General features: G+C 40.5%; 2 protein-coding genes across 2 annotated transcripts; both read right to left on the bottom strand.

Annotated features, from left to right (window-relative positions):
* Positions 1-31: 31 nt before the first annotated feature.
* ywhae1 (tyrosine 3-monooxygenase/tryptophan 5-monooxygenase activation protein, epsilon polypeptide 1) lies at positions 32-12,084 on the bottom strand. Its single transcript, XM_086216035.1, has 6 exons — positions 11,858-12,084; positions 10,458-10,657; positions 9,725-9,831; positions 9,268-9,474; positions 8,669-8,805; positions 32-1,370 (listed from the first exon to the last, which is right to left on the bottom strand). Exons 1-6 carry the CDS (start codon positions 11,925-11,927, stop codon positions 1,327-1,329), a joined length of 765 nt encoding a protein of 254 aa, XP_086072161.1. The 5' UTR covers positions 11,928-12,084; the 3' UTR covers positions 32-1,326.
* A 1,756-nt stretch (positions 12,085-13,840) lies between these two features.
* On the bottom strand, positions 13,841-23,820 carry crk (CRK proto-oncogene, adaptor protein). The gene is made up of 3 exons (XM_086216034.1): positions 23,267-23,820; positions 22,102-22,679; positions 13,841-18,170 (listed from the first exon to the last, which is right to left on the bottom strand). The coding sequence occupies exons 1-3, from the start codon at positions 23,484-23,486 to the stop codon at positions 18,033-18,035; spliced, it is 936 nt and encodes a 311-aa protein (XP_086072160.1). The 5' UTR covers positions 23,487-23,820; the 3' UTR covers positions 13,841-18,032.
* Positions 23,821-25,117: the final 1,297 nt, after the last annotated feature.

The raw sequence follows: 25,117 nt of genomic DNA, 5'->3' as shown, positions 1-25,117 counted from the left end.
AACGACATCTTCCCCAAGACACAAGAGCACCATGTTCCCTACTTTTATTTATTCATTCATGACTTTGAACACACAGTTCCACTAAACACAGAACCAACATGAGGGACACCAAGAATAGCAATGCAATGTCCAAAAATAGTGATTGGCTGAAGTGATAACGAACAAGACGTCAGGTGGTAATCTTTAATTTAGATTGTTTAATGTTAATTCCATGCTGTGTTTCAGTAAGAACATTACAGATTCCCTGTCTGTGGCTCCAGTCAGATATCCAGTAGTACAAACCAGCTCCAAGTTACACATGATGCAGCAAAACCAAAGATAAATGGAGGAAACCTCACAGAAAGAAACCCTCTGAACCTACAGGAGCTTTAGAACGAAGAAGGGGAAACGGAGCAGAAAAGAAAATATTCCTTAACTCATGCAAGCACTGACAATCTTGATTTTTGGGGCTCTCTGTTAAGGAGCAGTGCCAAATTGAGACTTGTCTTTTACACAGGTGAAAAAACTCCCAATCCCCACCCCCCCCCAAAAAATTACAGCCACCATCTAACAATAATTCAACCTTCAGAGATTCAGCATGTGTGCACGGATACAGTATTTCAGCACAAAGTACAGTCCAAAGACAACTACAAACCACAAAAGAATCACTATGGTGTAAAAGTTAAGCACTTATTTGCCCCACTTGGATATCGCAAATTTTGCCAACGTCCTCTAAGTTAACTGTGTTAACAAAAAAGGGCACTTTCAACTTTCCAAATTGCCCATACGAAGGTAGGATGATTTGCATGACATGTCACTAAAAACAGAGATAAAATAGCTCCCATACCTAATAGTCAACATTATCAGTAATAAAAGTTAATTTCTGTAATTACATTAAAAAAATTCTCAATACATCCAGCAAATGATAAAAATATTGAGGAAAAGCCAAAAAAAAACAAAAAAAAAAACGAACAAAAATACAATAATGAAAACAAAGATAACATATCAGAACCGCTTGTACCAGGGAAAGAAAAATCCAGCGACTCTTTTGATCTTTCTAACATTGTATTTACTGTCTGAATTAAGTGGTATTTGCTTCAATGATGTAAGGGCATATATAAAAATTAAAAAAAGAGAAAAATAAATTGTTAACTCTGGGGCCCTGCTAGGTCTTGGAGCTACAGAGGTGGAAGAAAAAGGGAAGAAGAAGGTGACCGACAGAGAGGGGAAATTAGCTGGAGGGAAGGGGGATGAGGAGGACAAAGGAGGGAAGGAGGGATGGGGAGTACAAGGAGTGTGAGGAGGTGAGGAGAGGGTCTCAAGTTGTTGGCTGTTGGTGGCATAGTCTCACTGATTCGGATCCTGCTCCACGTCTTGGACTTTCTCATCACCTAGTGGAGAGAAAAGCAGTGTCAGTGATGATTTGGTAAAAAGTTGTCCCTTCGTGGCCAATGAGACACAGGCAGACCAGACATTCGGGAGAAAAGGAACAGACTGGTTGCTAAACCCTTCACGCCAAGCTGACATTTAATCATAGCTTGGCAACCGCAACGTAGACACAGCAGCTGCGTCAAACTCTGCATCTCTCCGCATGTTAAGTGACATGCACGTGGACTACAGTGTCACTAGTGGGAGGTGAATACTCAAACATACAAGAAATTGAAAAGTGTAAGCATGAAAATTAAGGTGTGTTGAGGTTCAGCTTGTCCAGCTTACTGCTGCACTATTCTAGTGGGAACTACATTAAACTGTGGGCTAAGACACCACCATCAACTTGTCCCGACAGATTGTTCTCATTTGACTTTCTCCACTCTTGTTTTGATTTGATTCCAACACTCCAACTATGCCACTTTCATGTAGCCTGATGCTATGTTAGACAAACACACTTGTTACTGCTCACCCAGTTTTAAAGCTCATAGAAGTATGTGTTGTATGCAGCCTGACAGGGTTGTGTTTGAGAAACATTCTTTCGATGCTGGGATTGACTGCTACAACGATATCTGCTTCACTTTCCTGCCTTCTACTTTTTTTTGCAGTATTCACTGCGGGCATATTGAACTCTTTTACACTTCTGGTTTGAAAAATGTCTCATCTGAAAACACATTTTGAGACACGTCCATCACTAACTTGTTTGCTACCTTCAGTTGGCAAGTTCTCATTCAAAAACCCTGTAATGTACACTACCAGTCAAAAGTTTGGACACACCTTCTCATTCAATGTTTTGTTTTATGTTTACTACTTTCTACATTGTAGAGACATACTGAAGACATCAAATATATGAAGCAAGATAAATGGAATTATGTAGTAAAGAAAAAAATGTTAAACAGCTGTAAATGTGTTTTTTATGGTAGATTCTCCAAAATAGCCCCCCCCTGATTTGTCGACAGCACTGCAAACCCTTGGTCTTCTCTCAATGAGCTTCATGATGTCGTCACTTGAAATGGTTTTCAATTCACAGGTTCACCTTGTCGGGGTTCATCTGTAAAATTTCTTGCCCTCTTAATGGGGTTGGGACCATCAGCTGTGTTGTGTAGAAGTCAGGTTGGGACACAGAAGACAGCCCTGGTCGACAACTGTTAAGAGTTCATAATATGGCAAGAACCAATCAGCTAAGTAAAGAGAAACGACAGCCCATCATTACTTAAAGAACTGAAAATTGCAAAAACTTTGAATGTGCCTCTGAGTGCAGTCGCAAAAACCATCAAGCGCTTCGATGAAACTGGCTCACATGAGGACCGCCTCAGGAAAGGAAGACTATTGGTTTGTGTTTAGTTGGACCATCATTTGTTTTTCAACAGGACAACGACCCCAAACACACCTCCAGGCTGTGTAAGGACTATTTAACCAAGGAGAGAGATGGAGAGCTGTGCCAGATGACCCGGCCTCCACAGTCACCTGACATAAACCCAATCCAGGTGGTTTAGGATGAGATGGAGCACAAAGTGAAGGTAAAAGGGCCAACAAGTGCTCAGCATCTCTGGAACTCCTTCAAGACTGCTGGAAAACCATTTCAGGGGAAGACCTCATGAAGCTCATTGAGAGAATGCCAAGAGTGTGCAAAGAAAGAATTAAAGCAAAGGGTGGCTATTTTGAAAAATCTAGAACTTGTTTTGTGTTATTTCACACTTTTTTGTTTACTACATAATTCCATGCGTTCATTCATAGTTTTGATGCCTTCAGTGAGAATCTACAATGTAAATAGTCATGAGAATAAAGAAAAACCATTCAATGAGGAGGTGTGTCCAAACTATTGACTGGTATCGTACATAAGTAGAAAGTCTAGTTCCTCATGACCCTTTACAGAGAAGCAGTATAGAAAATGGATGGATAAAAACAATTCATTTAGAATGGTACTTCTACAGATTTATGGCCTTCAGCAAATACTGCACATCCTGAATTTGGATATTGAGAAAAGCCATTTTCAATCAAATTCTGACAAATCCTTCTGTCCCATTTGTACGACTGTTAAGAATTGTCAGTTGTAAAACTGTTTCAATGGCTAAGTGACTTATAATGGATGACAATAATTTAACTTGGGCTAGCAGAATAGCACAATTACATTGAAAACGTAACTATGATACTCTAGAGAAAATCTAGTTTGTTTCCATCTGTCTATCCTGGACAGGTTGCCAGTCAACAGCAGGGCCAACACATGTATACAGACAAATATTCACTCTCACAGCCACGCCCACGATCAATTTAGAGTATCAATCAGCCTCGTCCCCTCTTGATGTCTTTGGACTGTGGGAGGAAGCTGGAGTACCAGAGAGAACCCACGCAGGAACAGGGAGAACATGGAGACTCACACACAGGAAGATCCCGTGCTCGAGTCGGGGCTTGAACCTCGAACCCTGAACCTTGTTGCTGTGAGGCCACAGTGCTAACCACTGCACCACTGTACCGCCCTAGTTTGTTTCCACATATTGGAATTTGTATTTTTCTAACAGCTAAGAGGTTTTTTTTTTTCATCACATAGTGAGGAAGAACATCTTTTTCGATGCACGGTGGCACAGGCTGCAGGTGAAAATCACCTAAAGCAGTCGCTCATCTACTTTATATATATATTTTGTCATGTAAACTACCCTCTCCAAATGAGTTCAAACCGTGCTCATTTAGCTCCTTGCTGCCATCTAAACCTCTGCATTTTTGCAGAAGCATAAAATGGTTATTGCAATCAAGTACAATATTTCAGATACAGACAATGTGAAAGAGGGGTGGACAGTGTTGTGAATTCAGCTTTTACACAAAACACACATGCAGGTACAACTTCAACAAGACCCTTGGATCAAATCAGATTCTACTTAGGTGTAGGTTTTCATTGACCTTATGTAGCCCAACCAGAGCAGCACTTTGAATAAATGCACTCATATGTGTAAGCAGTCTAACATGCCAACAACTGCCAGTTATCCAAGTGTCTGTTTCTTGGTGCACTACGTGAGCAAACACACTGGGAAGTGACATATCGGGCTCAGCTCTACCACCTACACAATCTAAGATCCAAGATGACACTCTGTTAGATTCCCAAAGACGTATTCAACCTAAAAAGTGAGTGGACAAGCAACAAAGCAGTGGACAAAATGATTATAATATGAGTGAATTAGTGTGGGGAGGGAATGAGGGCAGACACACACAAGGCAAGGTTGGGGTAAGCAACACTTACAAAGGACAGTTAACATGGGAAATGAACAGTCAGGTTTGTTTCCTTTAGGACTCTACAGAGGAGAAAAAGACAAGAGATGATGAGTCACTGTGAGATACGGGTGCTGGTGGACGCCCTGCGACACAGCTGCTTTAACAATGCAACTGGCTGGAACGGATGGAGAAGAGTAACAAGGAATTCAAGAATTTGGACTTCTCAAATGATCACTGCCTTCTTTACATATGCAAATCAAACTCCAGAGAGGTTAAATATTTGCAACTGTATGCCAGTTTGTACTCAAGTAACTGCATCTCATTGGAATCTGCTGATGCAAAGCCAGGGGTGATATAATTAATGGCCATCATTCCATTAGTGTTGCTTCTATGTATCCTCCAATGTCTCACTGCAGATTGTTGATGATGGACAGGAATACATGGGCATACTTTGGAAAAGGAAATTCTGGGATATCCTTCAATACTGCAACATATTTTTAGTGCATTATGTTCATCAGCCAAATACAAAAGGTATCATTTTCAGTACTATCAAAAACATTTTACGTTAGGGATATTTCTATTCTTTAGTCCTGACTGCCTGACAAAACCCATCTGATATGCTGATACACAGTTGCACAGTGCACACTGTAAGTAGGCCTACATTTAAGTTATCAAAACCAATCTAATGTATATACCTGACAGTGGAAAAGCATGCCATAGGGATGTCCACATTAAATGGTTAACCAAACATTCAAATTTTAGGGTTGATGTTATCAGTTGCAGAGTATGTTTGTGTCATGAGGAATGAAAGCCAAGTATCACACGATTCATTCAACCAATGACATCTTGGATGCAAAGCCATATTTCACTGACTTGAAAAAAAAACTAGATCGTAATAGGAACAACAATAATCATAACTACTTGGACATATAACATTGCGTTTAAAAAATACAAGTCCGCTTTGTTTAGGCAAAAATAGACAGCACAGGTTATGCACTGCAGTCACAGCAATTCTCTGATGTTGCTGAGAAATTACCTGCCCTCAACAAGCTAACAACTCTAAACCAGATGGACCCTTGTATGAGAGACAAACTATAGTCATTAGACACAAATGCTTGTAATAGGTGACAAACTAATCAGTCGCACTAGTAAGGCGCCATCACTGCATTCCTGGGACAAATTGAAGCAGGTTTTCTCTACCGTGAATTAATGGACTTCCCACAGAATTCAAGGACAGCTGGTCGGCATGACAACAAAACAAAAGAATCAGGTTTATTTCCTGCATGATTTGATCCAATCCCATAAAAAAATGCCAGGATCAACCCGATTCTGATCCTTGGGAATGGATCGGGACATCCCTTTATCTGTTGTTTCAATAACAGAGATACTATTGAGATGAAATACTGTAGCACCAAAACCCTGCCATCTCGGGGCACTTACTAGAGACAGGGAAGCTGCCAACTCAAAAAGACAGCAAACACCACTTAAAAAATACAGGACCCACCCCTGCTCCCCCTTGTGGAATATTTGAAGTTCAGATGGAGGATTTCACACTAGAGGAAATGTTCACCATACTCACCTCCATGAGTTTGTTTCCTTTAATGGCTCATTACAGACAGCTTACACTAGTTAGTATTAACTCTCTGTACTAGGTCAGTGGCCTTGGCAAGAGCAAAAAAAATTTGCTGCAAACAAAAATCTGCAACCAGGATCAATTGTTCCAAGAAATGTAATTAAATGTGAAATCCTTGACACTGATGGACCAATCCATGGATGATAGTCATATAATAATTATTATTATAACAACTGCAATTCACAGGGAACCTTTCAAGGCTTTGCAAGGGGAGGAATAGCAAGGTCTGCTGCAGAGGCTAGTGTTTCACACTGCCACCTGGCCAATGCCATCATATTGCTCTTAAAAGAGACAAATTGCTAACAGGCAACCCCCAAACCAGCTAGTGACCCAGAGGGAGTAGTGGATGCCTGAATGAGAAACAATCCCTTATATCATACAAATGCTGCTGCATGGTGAAAAGGCACTCCCTCTGCATTCCTGGGACAGGGGTACCATCAAAGCAGACACCAGACCAGACATCGTGCTCTTACCAGGAGAGAAGCTGTCCGCTATCCTGGGGAGTGTTAGAACATTAAATGATTTCATGAACAGTGCTCCAGGCGGTTCCGTTTTCATTGTGTTTTCCTTACTAGCCAAAATGGCCATTTCTAAACCATAAACTATGGTAAACACTTTGCTGTACAAATATACAGTAGATGTTCATACCACCACCCTTCTTGTTCTTTTGTCATTTATTCATCAGGTGAACTGAACCATCAGCAGAGGCAGCTTTGATTGTAGATGAATCTATGACAAAATGACTCCGGGGGTTTCCCTGTCTCTCTTACTCAAAGCAGTACCTTAAAGTAGCTACAGATTAGAGATGTCACTTTTTCAATCCGGTTTGCACAAAGCTCAAATGATCATCAATACATTCAAATGCATTCAATTATTATCATTATTAACTCGGTTGTTTTTTGTAATGCAAGTCTTTCCAGTGTCGTACAACAGAGGTGGAAAAATATGTACCTAAGAACAGCCTTATTGTGAATTTGACAGACACACTAGAGTAACGGTATGGGGTGTGAGCACAGACAGTAGGAGAGAGGTGATATATATTACCCAGTCTGTTTTTCAGCTCATATCACTGTCACCTTTCCATCCTAAATGTTGCTGCCTTGTAGTGCTGTTTCAGTTTTTTCTAAAGACAGACTCATGCCTCATCTTGTCCCCCTGTAAGACACATCAATTTGCTAGTAAACAAACACCACAGCTGAGTGCAGCCATGCTGCCCCTTCAGCTCCTGACATCTCATGTGCTGGCAAAACTAACAAGAAGACATCAAGAGAAGTCACAAATAGTCTCATAATCCCTTTTTTTATATATACATTCTATGAATATTCAAAAATCATGACCCGTACTTATTAACTTCTTCTGCGGATACAGCTTCAGTCCTCTGTTTGCTTATTTGTTTAACACCTATACCGACCATATACACTCTACTGTCCCTGCTACATTTGTCTACCTTTATAGCCCCACTTTACAGTTTTAATAATTTTTTCAAAACAGCATTGTTTTATTTTGTAAAGGTCCCTTTTCAGAGGCAAACAAACTGCATCATGGAATGCTTTAGGGCATGGCTACCTTGATTGACAGGCCAGTACCACACCAACCTGTAAATCAGGATTGAGGCATTGTACTAACTGACTGGTTCTACAGAACATCCACTAGACTGCTGACAGTAGAAACATGTTAAAGTTAACATACAATAAAGGTAAAGTCAAACTTGTTACTTGGGTAAGATGAGGCAAATGAGCAGTGTTATTTCAGTATATTGACATCTCGTCTTGCAAACAGGTTCTTCAGAGACAAACAGATACATACAGAATGTTCACATGATGTTAGATAATTGTAGTAGTTTGACTAAAACGTGACATTTAAAATGAAAGTAAACAAGTTAGTCTGGCTGAAATCGTACCTGTTAAAGTCAGACTAACATTCCTACATAATGCAGTTAAGTATCTAGGGGTTGGCCTGGGGGGCTTTGGCTGTTCGTTAGCAATACTGCTGTGCTACACCTGGAGGTCAAAGGAGTATAATCATGGCTGGAAAAGGAACGGAAAAAACAAAGGAACATTTATAAACAGATGAGGAGACGAACTTTATGTTGTCTCAGCTAAAGGAGCTGCGGAATTTTCTTAAATAGGCTTTGAATCTAAGTCCACCATTTGTGGATTTATTGAGTGCACAAAGCAAAAATGTAACCAGAAAAAAACAGGCAGACTGCATCCACATGTGAGGGGGTAGACTGCCAACTACTGCTCCAGAGATGACCATACTTTGGTGAATATATTGATTTCTGGGACTATGAGAGTAGTTCAATTCAATGTCCTAACTGAGCTGTAACTACAGCTTGACTGCAACTATACGTGTAAAGCCACTGATTGTCAGTGTAGATGGAATGAATGAATAAGTCTACTAACAACATTAGTAGCATCTTACCATCTCCCTGCATATCTGAAGTCCATAGTGTCAGGTTGTCGCGTAACAACTGCATGATAAGTGTGGAATCCTTGTAGCTTTCTTCACTCAGTGTGTCCAGTTCTGCGATGGCATCATCAAATGCAGCCTTCGCCAACCTGATCAAAGACATCATGGAGTTGTTGAAACTATCTCAGAAAGTTACATTTTTAAGACTAGCAGTGAGTAAATTTGACTGCAGTCCTAAATCTGATCAGTTTACTTGGCTAGTTGACTAGTAAGACTATCGCCATGTAGAGGATGTCGTTGAACAACCACCATATATATGGTACATAGTTGTGCTGGGAGACTGGAAGATTAAAAAAGCAAACTGAAAAGATGGTATACGTGTTTCTTTAACAGCAGCGATTTTGGACATTTTACTGCTGAAATCACTGTCATATAGTTAGATTTTCTGCCTTACTAGCAAATAAAACTGCATTTTAAAAAAAAGTATTAATAATTTTTTTAATAACAAAATTAATTCTAGACTTGTTTATGAAGAAAAAACAGTTTACTCTGGCAGAATTTCTGAGACTTAGTTGGCAAGAAAAAAGAATATGTATCATGACAACACTAACCTGCATGCACGATCAGGTGAGTTGAGGATCTCGTAGTAGAAGACGGAGAAGTTAAGAGCAAGGCCAAGGCGAATGGGGTGTGTAGGTTGTAGCTCAGTCATGGCAAGGTCAGAAGCACTTTTGTAAGCCACCAGGCTGTTCTCTGCTGCCTCCTTTCTGCTGTTGCCAGTGGCAAACTCTGCCAGGTACCTGTGGTAGTCACCCTTCCTGCAAATCAAGACAAAGAAAATTAGCTATACTTATGACATTCACTACTATAAGAGTCTGCAATGTATGATTAGATTACACTGTTGTTGAGGCCTTGATGAAGCCAGTAATACTTCAGTGACTTCAAAACTTCTTAACTTCTGCCCATTCAAACAATTTACAAGTCGAATGAATGAGAAAGACCTAAAGCACATTTTGTCAAAGGATTAGACTCACTACACTGACATTACAATGAGACCAGAGCGCTTACATTTTGTTGTAGAAGACCTTAGACTCTCCCGCATCCGCAGATGGGATTAGGTGCTTTTCCAGTGTATCCAGGATGTCACCACAGATAGTCTTCAGCTCCTCTTCAACCTGTCTCAAAACACAAAAGGCAATTATTCAATCAGCACTGGAGGGAGTTCCCACCCAGGCCAATTTAAATCTGTTACACATTGTATGTGCGATGGAAATGTCACATGTGCAGGACTGCGAGGGTCAGCACAGAAATGTATTCACCTCTGCAAATATTATAATGTGCAATGAACAGTTGCAACATTTAATATTTATTGATCAAGTTTACATGCTGGGTTCTCACACAATGCTGTAATGCTGAGGAAAAAAATGTGTCCATCAAGGGACCACTGAAACAAAGGTACAATGGCTGGATTACCCATCTCTGAATCCCATTCAGTCACTGACTGCAGTCCAACAGTCTCTCCCATCTTTGACACACTGTGGACTCTCCCAAGAATAATGGCCAACCCTTATTTCCCTTCATAAAAGGAGCAGAGTACACAACTTGCCAACTATGACTCAGATGCAGTCTGTCCTGTAGAAGCACATCTTGTGTATTATTAAGAGCTTGGGACTTCGCATTAGCACTTTTGGACGTGTTATGAACTGAAAAACGCATTTGGTAAAATGAGACATGGTGAATCCACGCAAGGGCTGCTGATGTACCGACATGTTTTTGGAAGACATATTGCTGACCACTTTACCGTTTGCCTGTATTCCGTGGTCATCTGCTGTTTCTGTTCTGTGACTTTGTTCTCGTCCTTCTGTTCAATACTGCTAATTATCCTCCAGGAAGCTCTTCGGGCTCCAATGACATTCTTGTAGGCCACTGATAATAGGTTCCTTTCTTCCACTGAGAGTTCCACATCCAAGCCTGCAACCTTCTTCATAAACACCACCATCTCTGTGGAAGAGACACATGCAACACTCCTTTAATCACTTACACACAATTCATTTACAATGTAACATTTCTGTCCATCTGTATCTGAGAATAAAATTCTATTATATTTGAGGTCTCAAATTGGTGAGGGATTTGAAGCCTGGCATCTCCAAATAAGAGTGTTGATTCCATTATCACACAAACATATACAGTATATGTCTCATTATGTGCCATAATTAGCAACAAAGCTAACAGAATATTCAATAGACCGCAATGAAGATGCATCACCACCAGAAACTTTATAATTTGCTCACAAAAATCAAGGAGATTTTGCCCTCCAAATAGACTGAGACAGAGGATGGTGTTCTTAAAATATACATTTGAATAGATTAATGCTTGACACGCATGCAGAAGACATATAATTCGACTCAATTTCAGAAAGGTTGCCATTCAGTCAGTTAGTCATAAATCACTCTGTAAATACACTCGTTCAAATCCCGTGAGTGAGTCATTGCACATTCACATAACGTTACTGGGCAATGTCTGGCCGTGGCAAAAGCAGTAGTCTAAAAACAGCATCTACCAGGCCTGTAATGGTATGACAGTCTGACAGCAGAGAACCACACCACAGAAAGGAAGAGGGAGTCATTTTCGCAAATCGATCTGTGCAGCCTGCTAGCAGGGGAACACCCTACTAAATGAACAGCCTACCCTCCCACACAATGCAGACGTAACGGGAGCCAACTTTCTGCTAGCGACTCAATAAAGAGTATGTTAGCAAGTGTAAGCAGAATTATTAAGAATGTATCCTCAGGGAAGGTAATTCATGTTACTTCTAGTGTAGTAGCTAACCGAGCCAGTGGTATGCTACCAAAGTATCATGGTGCAGGGGAGGCAACTCCTGACAGCTCACGCTTCACTGATCCGCCATTTTGTTTTAGCCCTTTCGCTAACGTTAGCCACTCTCATTCGTACAATTTTCTCCAAACTCAATACACTTGTTGAAAAAAACCCACAGTGCGAATGACACATTACATTTTTACAACATCTTCCCATATACTGTGGCGATAAAGTGTGAACAGAAAGACAGCGCTGATGGCAAAGTTAGCTCCACACTTAGCCGTGGCTAACACTGAGCTAATAAGTAAGAACATTAGCTAGCTAGGAGAAAAACCCAAGCGGCGAACACGTCCCGTACGAATCAGCCCTCAAAGCGTAGCTTACCGTCATATCGCTCTGCCTGCTCGGCAAGTTTTGCCTGATAAACTAAATCCTCTCGCTGTGCCGCGTCCATTATGAATTTAGATTTGGGTAAACTCGTCAACTATTGAAAGTGACAAATCTGCGACAACAAAAACGACGGTAAGTCAATCGGCGGTTCCTAGAAACCAAATGGGTCGATGTGTGGTGTTCCGCCCCGCCGACAGAGCTGTGACGGGATGGAGTAAAAATGGCGACCAGCCTCATCCGCGTACTGCATATACGCATATGAATGCCCCGCCCTGATACGTCGTTTACTCAGACGATAGTGCATTCAGATCCTACCTGGAACAACACTTAAATGTGATGTTGACAAAAATAAATAAATTCACAAATAAATGAAAAATAAAGAATAACATTATCAACCGTTGTGAGGACGTGTTCACACGCCGTTTGTGGTATACTGATACCACATTTGGAGGTTATATATAACAGAACTGCGAGGCAATTAATTTTTGAATGCACTTCCTTGTATATTTTTTTCTGATTTGTAGCTTTTCCAAATGATTTTGCTGACATCCGATATTTACCAATTTCGGTATTATCTGTATGAAAACTGGTTACTTGATTTTCAAATTTTGTACTTGTAAAAAAAAGCATGTAAACAGGTTGAATTTCAAAAAGTGATGATTTTCTTTGTTCTAAAACACTTGGTAAAGGTTATTAATCTTATTTTTTAATTATAGTTTCTTCATCCTCTGTTGTGATACACAACGAGATTTGAGATGTTTAAAAGAAAGAGACCATTATCAGTCAACTTGGATAACTTGCTGATACCCCCCCCCAAATAATTAAATTTAAAACATTCTTAATTGAATGGGACTTTAACATTAGATATTTTAAAAGCCTCAAAAAAAGACATTAAAATAGTTTTTTTGTATGGGAACATAGCAGTTTGTTAAAGTCAAATAGTATATGAATTAAATCAGCATGACAAATTACTTCAGCAATTCGTGTATAATTTACAAATTTAAATCAAAGGAATCTAGTGATTTCTCTGTGAAAATATGAAATTATGAACTGGAAGTTATTGCGTTCTAGATTGTTCTTACTTCTTGAATGTCATCTTCCATGCAGAAGCTTTAGTAGGCTCAAACAGTTCGAACTAGTTTGGGTACATTCCCTGTGTGACTAGTTTACCAACTTCATACATATTAAAACACCTCACAATAGCATGACCGACAAGTCACTTTCTGTGGCTCAGTGGCTTTCATGTGCAGAATGACCAGATATAAATTCTACCATTGCTTCTACAGGTTAAAATAGCCATCGCTGACACTTTTTAATGTGGTGTCATTAATAATAATTAGTTATGAGTGCGGAATAAGCATTACTGAGGTTTAATTTACCATTTATAGCGACGCTTTGTGAACTTAAGTGGGGAACATGTATCACTTATCACTTCACCAAACCCCCAGCCCCATTTTTTTCAAACCATCTATCTCATTTACCTCATTTGTAAATGATTACTTGGTACATCAACTGTTAAGTAAGCATCAACTGATCATTATTAGTGTATTACCTTATGATGGTGCTGATGGTGCAATTTTCAAATCACAGGATGGCTTCATACTTTTCAAAGGATCACTATGTCAAAAACACTATTTCAAATGGAATATTGTGGTGTTGCAGAGATGTCGGGCATACACATCTTACTCTACCGATTTAAGGAAATGCCTTTTTTGATACACATACAAAAATCCCACCATCATCATTTGAATGGTGTTTTCAAATAAAATTTGAATCATGTAAAAATAACCATGTCCTCTAATATTGAAAATCGTGATTAAAAGAAAAAAAAATCCCAATTGCATGCTTTTTCAGAATCATACCAACCCCCGTGTTAGCCAGCCACCTAAAATATGCACATCGGTGTCTTTAACAGTTCCTCTAATAGTTAAATACAGTACAAGGATACCGAAAGGCCAATACATGAGATAATTTGTCATGGGTTTGACTTTATTTACTAGTATATTAACACATTACATGCTACAGAAAATAAAATGGTAATTTCAATTGTCTTGAAAGAATATAGTGTTATAATAAAATGGCACATTTTGATATTAACACAATTCCCAGTGGCATTCTGCCACACCTTTCTTTGTATACAAGGAAATGTGGGTGACTTCACGCAGGGCTACTTAAAAAAATACTTCTTGGTGGTTTCATTGGCAACACAATTAATAAGATAATGATTTATGTAGCTAAGCACCTGCAATGTGCAGTGTACAAAGAGACAAAGAAGCTTGTTTTGATCATAGCTACACAGAAAAAAAATGAAGTGTCTCAAAACTGGCAGTAAACACAAATGACTAGATATTTTCAAGAAGGCAGCCAAATATTTTTAAATAGTACTATATTTGTTTGGAATATGGCCGATGAACAAAATGTGAAAGCAGGATAGAACATGCCAGGCTGTAAGGTCATGGAGAGCATGAATCAATGCAAACTCAAGTGTAGAAGCATTAAGTGCAATCTATTAAAAGTCAAAATTCATCTCCTTTAATCTCAAAACACTGGCAGAACAGGCATGCAGAACAATCCCATGTCTTTAAATGTTGTTATAGTGCCACCTAAAGGTGACAAGGTGTGCTGGACAGAAATACATTTGAAACCCCGGGATGAGACAGTCAGCTCTCACCACAACACACCAGGGGCCTGTACTACGAAGCAGGATACGCATATCCAGGATATAATTTGTGCGGTTTGGCAAAACTATCAACGCTCTTGTAAAACAAGTGTTTCCCACTTGTTTGTGTACGTCTTCACGTAGAAGTGGCGATATCTGCAATTTGATGGAAACCGCCAGGATATACAGCTGCATATCTTCCTCAAGAAGAACCCTTCATCCTTCACACTTGGGAAATACAAATTCATGATACCGTGAATGCGTAAATTAACAGACTTTAATCACTTATTCTGCTCAAGCCGATCTGATGATTATCACCTTCGACCGACATTAAATGAACATGAGATTTAGATGATAGATATTTCTTATTAGTGATATCAACGATGGTGTCATTCTTTGAGCCGCAGCTGGATCTCAATTCATTAATGTGACAGTTGTAAAGACAGTCAAGCTGGGATCCAACACGCTGGTTATGTATGTACATTCCACTGACTGGCAAACGTAAATGACTTCCTCCATTAAAAAAAAAAGTTATTGTTCAGGTGCCCATCAGGAAATTCAATTTTTTTCCTGTCAATCTTCTGACAAACCCTCCTACAAGCGCTTGCCAATATTAAAGTATCAATGGGCTGTATGATGACAATATAGTCTGTGGGACCGTGATTGGATATGTTTTGACTTATCTTGGCTCCTAGCCTGCTTCGGAGTTGGTTAGGTCTGTAGCGTGTTACCGTGGTGATAATTCTGCTCGCAGAAGAGAAAATCCCAAGTTGAGCCGGAAGTAATCTTGCTAACCCTTTTATACTGGTTCGTAGTACAGGCTCCAGTTCAACTCTGGACGCTCTGAGCCAATTTCAATCACAGCAAGTCTGATACATGCAGGTGATGATTGTCAGGGGTCAACACGAAGACTGATTCAAACTAAATACAAAATTAATTCTTGGGAGGGAAGTGTGGGGGATGGGACGGGATGGGATGGGGGTGGGTGAAAAGATCTGGCATTATTTGGCAGAGACAAGACAGTTTAAGTAAATCCATCCTGCCTTGTGCATCATAAAGTCACAGACTCTAGTGGGAAAACACAAAGTAAACCAGCAAGAAAAGAAAAGAAAAGAAAATTAATTGGTGCAATGTGGCGACATGATTATTAAAGGATTAAAAACTAAGGGAATTGACTTTCTTTTCTTGGCCACATTTGACAAGATGCGACCGGAGAGCAGTCCATTTCACAAGGGTCTACTCAGTGGGAGCACAAACATGAGACAATGGCACAAACTAAAATGGTGTGCAGCCTACATTCACTCTTTTCAACTTCATGTACTGTACATCGGACACAGAATGAGAACACCCATGGCCTTGGGAGAGCTGGGAACAAACAGACAAGCCCCCATCCCCCCATCCCTACAAGTCAGTTGATCCTCTTTGCACCAGCGACCAGTCTCTCCCTCCCAACATGCAGCAGTAAAAAGAGTACAAAACTCTCTCAGACAATATCAGCTATGAAGAAATCTACGCAACAAAACTTTAGCATGTAATGATAATGACATAATACATAATTTCTTAATAATATGTTCTTTTTTTGTCCTTACAAAAGACTACTTGGTCGTAGGCGATGGGTCGAAGATGGGAGGTACGGAGAGGCTGGGTGTAGTGTCGTCTTCATCTTCACCCCATCAGAAGTTTCAGGGACACTGCTGCTCTACGGCTACGACTACATGATGCTCCACTTGAGGTCAAAGTTTTGGTGTGAGGATGGGGTTGGGCTGGACGATGATGAAGTTTTTTGTGATATTATTCGTTGAACATCCCGCAGCTGAAGTTCATCGAGTCTCTATTATGTGCTGGCACACGGGGTTTCCACCACCCCCGAGAATAAGCTGCATTCATGTCAAATGACAACAAATGGCAGATGTACACTTCATTGACCAAAAAAAAAAAAAAGGAAAAAGAAAATAATATTTGGGTGTGAAATGGTGAGCATATACTTCAGTCCTGTGTTCGGGGTGTACATTTTTGTAGGCTATCAATGTTAACAGATGCCTTCAATAACCTAGAGGAATTAAATAGCCCTCCTTTAATTTCCTGAACGAAGACATCCCCACCAAATAGATGAGAAAGTCAAGGACAAATGCAAAGGAAAAGATTTGATATCGCAGCATGACCCAAAAAAAGAATATGTTGCTGTATTCTACAGATAAAAGCAACAGAGGCTGTTTAAAGTTCAAGACAGTCAAGTGGACTTTTTTTTTTTTTTTAGCCCTGTGTCTTTTTTCCTATGCATGTAAAGAATCTTATTGAGTGATGATAGCTGTGAGTAAACCAAAAAAACTGCTTCTATCCTCAAGTTCTCATCAGGTAATATCCTATAACTGAACTCTTTGTGCAATTCTTTGGCCCTGGAGTTTATTATCTGATCAAATAACGCAGGCATAGAATTAAAACTTTCCACATTTTAGTGGACAGTTAATGTCAGTTTAGAAATTCATGGCCGGAAGTTAATACTCGACTAAAGGCGAGGCTGGCTCTCTGGTCCTGCTGTGAGTGTGGTTTGTGGTTCATCAAAACAAAATCAAAACCCTTTTTCCACTGCACATGCATGCATGTTATTTGTAAACGAGCAAAAAAAAAAACCAAGTTGATTAGTTGACTTTCTGTTTTTAAAATTCAGTTATGTCACAATCAAGGTCACAAATACACCTGAACAGCGAGACGCAAATTATCACGTTCACCTGATTTTTGTTTGTATCAATGCCAATCTGAGCGGGAGTCGATAACCTGTGTCTACTCCAGGGACATTTGACCTGCGATTGTATGCCAATTACATCCGTACCCGCTGCAGACAAAAAACACGTTCACAGATTTTGGGTTGGCGGAAAAGGTTCTTAACAAAGATAAGTGATCTATGCTGGTTCAATGATCACAGTCATGATGGCGATGGGAAAAAGTGGTACCTGACCTCACCATGGTATACAGTAAAACAGGTAGACTAGCACGTCTCTACATCACGGGTGGTAATTTTCAACCTGGTGGTCTCATCAAACGTGAAAGCAGCATAAATGATCCTTTCGCGCTGTAACCATGGCGATGAATGAGGATGAAAAATGATAAGCTTTATCTCTTTGCTCCAATGCAGGAAGAGGAAGCAGCTGATTCTGCGGTGAGGAGTTTCCTAAGGAGTGACTGCCTGATGATAATGTGTCAGCAGCAAGGACATGACAAGGGAGGCTCAAAGTGTTGCCAAATCCATGGACCAGGAGAATTCACTTCATCATCTGTGTTTTACACATATAGAGTATATGGTGGTGGTGGGCTGTCAGGGTAATTCAGTGGGGTGGAGGGTGTGTGCATTACAAGGGTCCAAAGTTGTGGTGTTCTTAGTGGTTCTCTGAAACTGTACTTGGTGCAGGTTAACCTGGAACAGACGTGATGGGGGAGTGGCTGACAATGAGGAACAAGAAGGGTGAGGCAGGGTCTAATACTAGTGTCCAGTTTGCGCCCAGCTGACCGCTCTCAGCTGAGTTCGTCCTCAGCGTTGTGCTGATCCAGCAGTTTGACGTGTGTGAAGGGAAAGTGGCCACGTTTGCCTTTACATTCGCCTTCCCACTGGCCGTTCACGTTTATTTTGGTCACCTTCACCATATCGCCCACCTGGGGAGGGAGGAGAGAGAGGGAAAAGATGTAAGCAGCAAGTAGCAGTCAGGTCACAGACACTTGAAGGTGTCATTGTAAAGAAAATCATAGCAAGAGGTTACAGTTGAGCCAGACAGGAGTGGCTGCAGCTGTGTCACTGAACCTGAGCAAACAAAGAGTAACACGCAGTTCCAAAGTTCTGTGGTCTGTGTGAGTGGATAAAGCCAGGCAGGGTTAAAGCCGTCTCGGCACACTCCAAACCAAGACTCTGCCAGAGACTCTCCAGGGTTCACAGTATTACTTTCAGATTCTTATTTAACATTATGCTTTTGTCTTAATTGGTTAAAGTGTGTCTGGCAGCATTAGCATGACCACAGATGTCCATCAGTTTGTTAGGTCCCTGATGTGAGAGTAATCCAAGGCAGCTGCGTTTCCTGTGATTATTTAGTAAAGCAGTCTTCATCAGCTTTGATCATGCGTGAGCTGCTAATAACAGTTGCTTTCATTATTGATTAATAATCTACAAATTCATGCTGGTGAACAAGATGATGCCTAATATGTCAGAGACACCAAAACCCTAAGGAGAATAATATTGAAAAAAGATGCACAGCAAGAGTGAGCTCTTAGTCCATTGTTGGAAATCCTCCCAGCCCTATCTGAAGCTCAGGTGGCAGAGTAGCGGCACAGCTGAGCTTATGAGTTTATTTATGCTAAGCTGCGAACTACTTTCTGAAAAAAGAACAGACAATGTGGTGGTGTGCATGTTAACTGTTGATTTCATGCTATGTTGTTAGCTTGCTGGTAAGATGCAGTGATGGAAAGAAGACAAACACTGCTATCTTTTACTTTCCTGTCACTACTGTTATGTCCGGTAGGGTTGGGCTGATGGACAATGCTATCATCCGTCACTGATGGCTGGCCCAACCCTATTCTGCGCCCCCTGAGTGAGTCATGGGCAGCAGTAGATTACTACTCTGACATCAGAGGTCATATAACACCTGCATTAATGCTGGTCTCGCTACTTTCCTCCACACAGAAAATTGATCAGAAATCCATAAAGGAATCAAATACTGAATGATATGGAATTGTTATTATTTCAGCTGAGCTGCAAATTGATCTTATTAATTAATTACAAGTGAAAATGGAATTTCACTAAGAAGTGGCATGACTTATATAGTCCAGCATCTCAAATGGAGGCACACAACCCAGTTGGGAAGGTGTGTGACACTGCCTGCAACACAAGAGGGTGTCAGACTAAAACACCTGCTAAAAAGCTGAATAATTTCCCCGGAGCTTCAATTCCATGTTATAAGAAGGGTTGCAAGACATTACTGATGCGGCAGCATTTCATAACACCAAAGATATGATGCTTTCTAGTTGAATATTTGATTTACATATCTGAATAATTCCTTTGTCTTCAGTAGTTCGTTTAAAAATGTATAAAAACCAGAACCCTGGTGTGCAGCTCTTTCTCCCAGCATGACTATCAATAAAATCGTATTAATTGTCATTCGTACATTTGAGTGGAAGCTACTGTGCGAGGATCTTAGCCAGTTCAAATGTACACAATAATATTAAGAAGTGTGTAGCTGATGGAAACACGTATTCACACAGAATGCTTTTGTTGAGGATTTGCAGTTTACAGTACCCTCCAATACCAGCAGACGTACTGTTCATTTCTTAAATTAGCAACAGCAAACCTGTTAATTAACAGTGGCATATTGGTGATGTTGACGTGGTGTTTCTGATTTCATGGCTGTGCAAACCAATATCTTATTCATTATATGATCACTGACCAGTTTGATGTATGTGCATTTTAAGAAGAAGACTATTACACATATTGGTATGATGACAAGAATTTTACGCTCACGTGATGCCCATGAAATGTCTTGGTTCCTTGAACTGCAACATTTAATTATCAATCTATTTTGGTAAACAATGAATGATTAAAACCATCTTAATAGTTCTCTGAAAGCTCTGTGCTGCAAATATGTTGAACTATTGCAAGAGAAAGAATTAACCAAATTAACATTTGGTAGCAAGAATTGATAAGCGGTTTGAGAGGTTGGTTCAGAACATGTCTGCTTGAATACCCAGCCTCTGCAGATAAAACTGTAATTTTGATTTAGTACTGAAAGATTTTGAAAACGTTCAAATCGTTTTGACTGAAATTGGTTTGCAATATTGCATAATTAGTCACAATATCACCAGTCTTGTGTCATTAATCACATTTTAATTAAAAACCATACTGAAATGATGGAACTTTGGTTTCTGTGGGGATAAGTACCAAACAAAGATGTTTTTTAGTAGGGGTGCGGGTTGAGGAGTTACATTGAGACCGCTCCCCCAAAATATTTCCACACGCTTCTGACCGCTTCAATCAGGGTGACTCTGCTTAACAAAACAAAACTAGCCTAGTTACTGATCAAAATTATGCAACGGGTCAAGCTGATGGAACTTTAGAATGCCCTCTAAAAGATAACAGGAAAACTACTTCAGAATGGTCTGTGTAATGGTCTGGTCTGATAAAGATGGCACTGCTAACCAGTTATTGCAACTCATCCTACATTCAAATGAGTGTGTGAACCTGACAAATAAAAAAATTGACAGGTCAAGTTTGCACATGTTTTGTGTTTTCAGAAGAGTATTAATTTCCCTCTGATAAAGATCAGCGACTTGCTGTTTGCAAGACACGTTACAGGGACCTGAGGATGGATCTGAACATTTGATTTAGAGTTCTTTAGACAGAAATGCTGCAATGTCACACTTCACACACATCAATTGTGTAAAATGGCAATTGTGGGAAAATACCACTAGCACACCACAATGATTCAACTCAATACACCCCAACAAGAAGCTGTGGCATCAAACTGACCACATTGTTGAGGTAACACCTCCTTGACACCGTGTCTGCACAAACCGAACACAATGAAACCACACACAGCAACAGTCTGATAAAGGCTGAGCTGGTGTTCATACTGTTTGTCCACTGCAGACTCCATCCTTACACTTGAGTTTCACAATTACTAGATTTGGCATTTAAGCACAATTTTGCAATAGCTTGTTGCAATTAGCACAACTTAATGATACAGCAAGAGTCTATACATCTGGCCTGAGTAACAAATGGCCATTAATACATACACACATACAGTGTTAGAACATGAAAGAGTCGATACAATGCAATCTAAAGCTCCAGGGATTTAAGACGACTGCACAAGGAAACATGAGCTAATTATTAACAGTCTAGGCCTGCCTTGCTGAGTCACACCACTGGCCCAATCAAGAGGGCACAACAAGCGGCCTAATACAGTTCAAAGCCTGAGAATATTACCACAGGTGGAAGTGCGCAAAGTCTTTCCAACAAAAGAATATGCCTGCCATTTCTCTTGCAAAGAAATGAGCCATAACCCAGCAGCTGATAACGTGACTCAACTCAGATGAGAGAAATCAAAGACTGAATCTGTTTTGGTATCCTTAGTGGTCTTTGGTCTCCTAGTCTGGCTCCTGCCTCAGCTGGACTCCAGGCTTCATAGAAGCAAGAGGAAATGGTCTTGTTCCCAAACACAAACTATTTCCTCCCCCCCCCCAAACGACTGGCTCCGTGGGAGCCCTGCTCCCGCTTCCGGATAGTTTAACAGCCCAGCCACCATGACCAGAGAGGCTTAATTTAAGTTTTCATATCCCCCCCAACTCCAGCAAAGTCTCACACACATTCATAAATATCCTGTGTTACTGGACAAATCCATGCAGACATGAAATTAATAACCAGATAACGGAACAGAAAGCAGACTGAGTACTTCCTATCCTTCCTAAATACACCAAAAGCACAATTCAGAGAATGTGTAAAAGTCTTGATAAGCTTCAAGGGCTGTCCCAACATCCTTCCTCACGGTCTACTGCATGCTCCAAAACACCAAGGTTTGACACAATCCCACACATCCACAGTTACCTCTAAAGCCAGGGCGGTCTTGTCGTAGGCATTGGGCACCCTCTTCTGTATGGCCCTGGCATACACAGGTCCATTCTGGAGATTTGGGAGAGGGGTGGGCTGAGCATATTGGCTGGGATCTCCCAGGAGGGGAGCGCCGGACTGGGCTGCAGCTCCATCAGAGTTCCCTAACATTCCCATCCCCCCAAGTGGCGCCCCAGGCACACCGGGCCCCGCTGCTGAATTTGGGGATGCCGGTCGGTACTTCTCCACATATGGCACTGGGATCATCCCTGCTCGGCCCTCAGAGTTCTGAGCGTTCCACCACTGCTCTTCTGGCTTCTCAAGAACCCGAAGGATATCACCTTTCCTAAATGGGAGATCCTCCTCGTCATTACCGGGGAAATCAAAAAGTGCTCGGACATACTCGTCTTCAAGGCGTGGTGGAGGGCCTCCACTGATAAAAGAGGTATGTCTGGACTTGTTGATGGGTTCTATTAGGGTGGTGGTGTCCAAGTAGTGGATCTTGTAGAACTCTAGCAAAGCAGGGAGAGCATCAAACTCCTGGTCCCCGATTCGGAGTCTCGGGTGGGCCAAACCTGTTAAAGGGGAGATAAAATGGAAGAGAAATCAGACATGACCATATAAATTTCTTTCCTCTCACCCCCACCATCTGCAGCAGGTAAATAGGTGGGATCCGAACCATGCCTTTATAGTTGCGATGGTGCTTATTTCCAGAATGATCAAGAAGGATTCTGTTTAATTGACTTTTTCTACACATTTTTGGACAATGTGCTTTGTTGGTTCTGATGAAAGGCATTCGTTGTTAATAGCCTTCACAGGAAAATGACACAATATGCATCAATGAGGTCCATGTAAAACATTTACAACTCTCTCAGGGTCAAATAGTGACTGTTTCATAACAAATATGTAAGGATGATTTCAATCTCAACGTTTACTTAAAGATTATGTAAAACGTTAAAAGATGCAACTAGAGGCGCATTTTCATTTAAAGACTAAAAAAACAAACCAAATTGGCACATATTGCAATGCCTGGCCTGCTGTCCTCACCGTTGAATAAGCGTATAAATGTAGGCGTCTATAGCGCATCTTCTTTGGTGCAAGTCATGCAAGAATGGTCAGCATCTCTCTATCCCCATCCTCTTCCAAAAAATGGTTGGCTTACCTGGACCAGATTGTCGGTTGTTGCTGATGCTGTTAATTATGTAATGCGAGACTTTGGAGTTCTCTGATACGGAGAGCACGTAGTCACCGGGGCTGGTGATGGAGTCCCGGACCAGAAACACGCCGTGCCTCTGTCCCTGCAACAGAGACACAGCCTCCTGCCTGCTCAACCGACCCCAGTACCAACTACCACGGTCTTCTGCGTCAAAATTTCCGGCCATGATAACCACTCCAAAGTCGAGGCTTCACCAGGCCTTCCCTTCTCTCCCTCCCGCGATCCACAAGCAAAACCTTCAACTCATACAAAAACTTTAGCGCCTAGAGCACGTTTAGTAAACAGGCGACATCCGCAGCTGGACGGTTGGGCATCAATTCGCCGACACAGAAGCTCAACTGTGAAATGAAAACGTCCTGTACTTGGATTAGAACCAGAATTAACGACTATTGCTTGAAATATTACAAGTTTAGGAAGCAGAATTCCACCTAAAATTCAGCGGCCGATGACAACTAACTTCAAAAACTGAAATGGCGGATACGGGAAAACAAAAAAAGACCCCACTCTCCGGATGTGACGTGTAATATGTAGACCAGCCACACCAGTGTCAAGCTAGCGTCAAACTAGCCAGAAATAAAACATACAACTACCGTTTGGAGCCACATACTGTAATATTACCAATTGTATAATCTTTTATTGAGTGTTAAAGTCAAACCACTGCCTTAAACTTGTATAATTTTTAACATGGTGTTAGCAGTGGTTAAGAAAGCCGTGTTAGCAGACATATAAGCTATTAAACCAGCAAACATGGATACTCCACGTTAACTTGACAGCCATACATGTTAGTGGGCTGTTCTGAAACCTAAATGCACATTTTTTTTGCAAGATAAGAAGCCTAGTGGTTTAAGAACTGCGGACACGTAGGCCTACATTTCACGCTCTGATCCCACGAGTGTGTCGAAAATGTACCTCGCATGAATAATTAATTGATTGTAATAAGTGAAAGTGATCACTAGATGTCAGTCAAAGACAATTTGCTTAAAACTACCTGTTCATCTCAATATTGACGTTATACTTAGATTTCCATCGTTGTGGTTAAATTAAGTAGCTTTTGAGCTCCATTGGATAAATAAAATTGCACATTTAGATTTATTAATCTTCATTTACCACACCAAAGCACTAACCATTTAAATAAAACAATCCTCTATGATACAGGTTGCAAAACATCTAGAAGAAACTATTCGATTTGTTTGTGTAAATCATAACATAATGCTGTATGAATCAATGTTCGTAAACATTAAGGGTAAGATTTGGACAGTCAGGTTGCGGCTGGTGTTTATCATCCTGCCACATTACACTTGCTCTGTGTTCTGCTGGTTTATGATTAAGACTTACTTTAGGCCTGATAACCTGTTGAGTTTCAGGAGAAGGGAAACTTGCCATCAGGATTAAAAAAAAATTATGAGCAGATGATTGATGTTTAAAACTATTGTGGAAAACATTCAAATAATCAATGAAAGAACTATCTATAACATTAGCTGTTGGCCAATTAGACTACCCTAAGTCTTTTTTAACCTGCTACTAAAATTAATAACTGCAGACTTGAATGCTTCATTACTGTTTGCCAATAAGTTACAAACATGTATGAGCTCATCTGAGTGTTTAATGAATGTTTTCATGAATAAATTGCAGTTACATTTGACATGGCTCTACACTTCAACACCCATCTTTTTGTAAATTTTGTACCTTGTGTATTAGTGTATTTATATGTATTTCATTTATTCCTACCTTCGATGTGAATGTGGAAAATTAGCAGTAATATACAGAATTGCATGCTTATATGGCCTGATCAAAGCC

This window comes from Aulostomus chinensis, chromosome 10, assembly GCF_037954235.1.
Source record: "Aulostomus chinensis isolate RoL2024-O1b breed Wild chromosome 10, RoL_Achi_v1.0, whole genome shotgun sequence".
NCBI lineage: Eukaryota > Metazoa > Chordata > Actinopteri > Syngnathiformes > Aulostomidae > Aulostomus > Aulostomus chinensis.
This window is presented reverse-complemented; position numbering and strand designations above follow the sequence as displayed.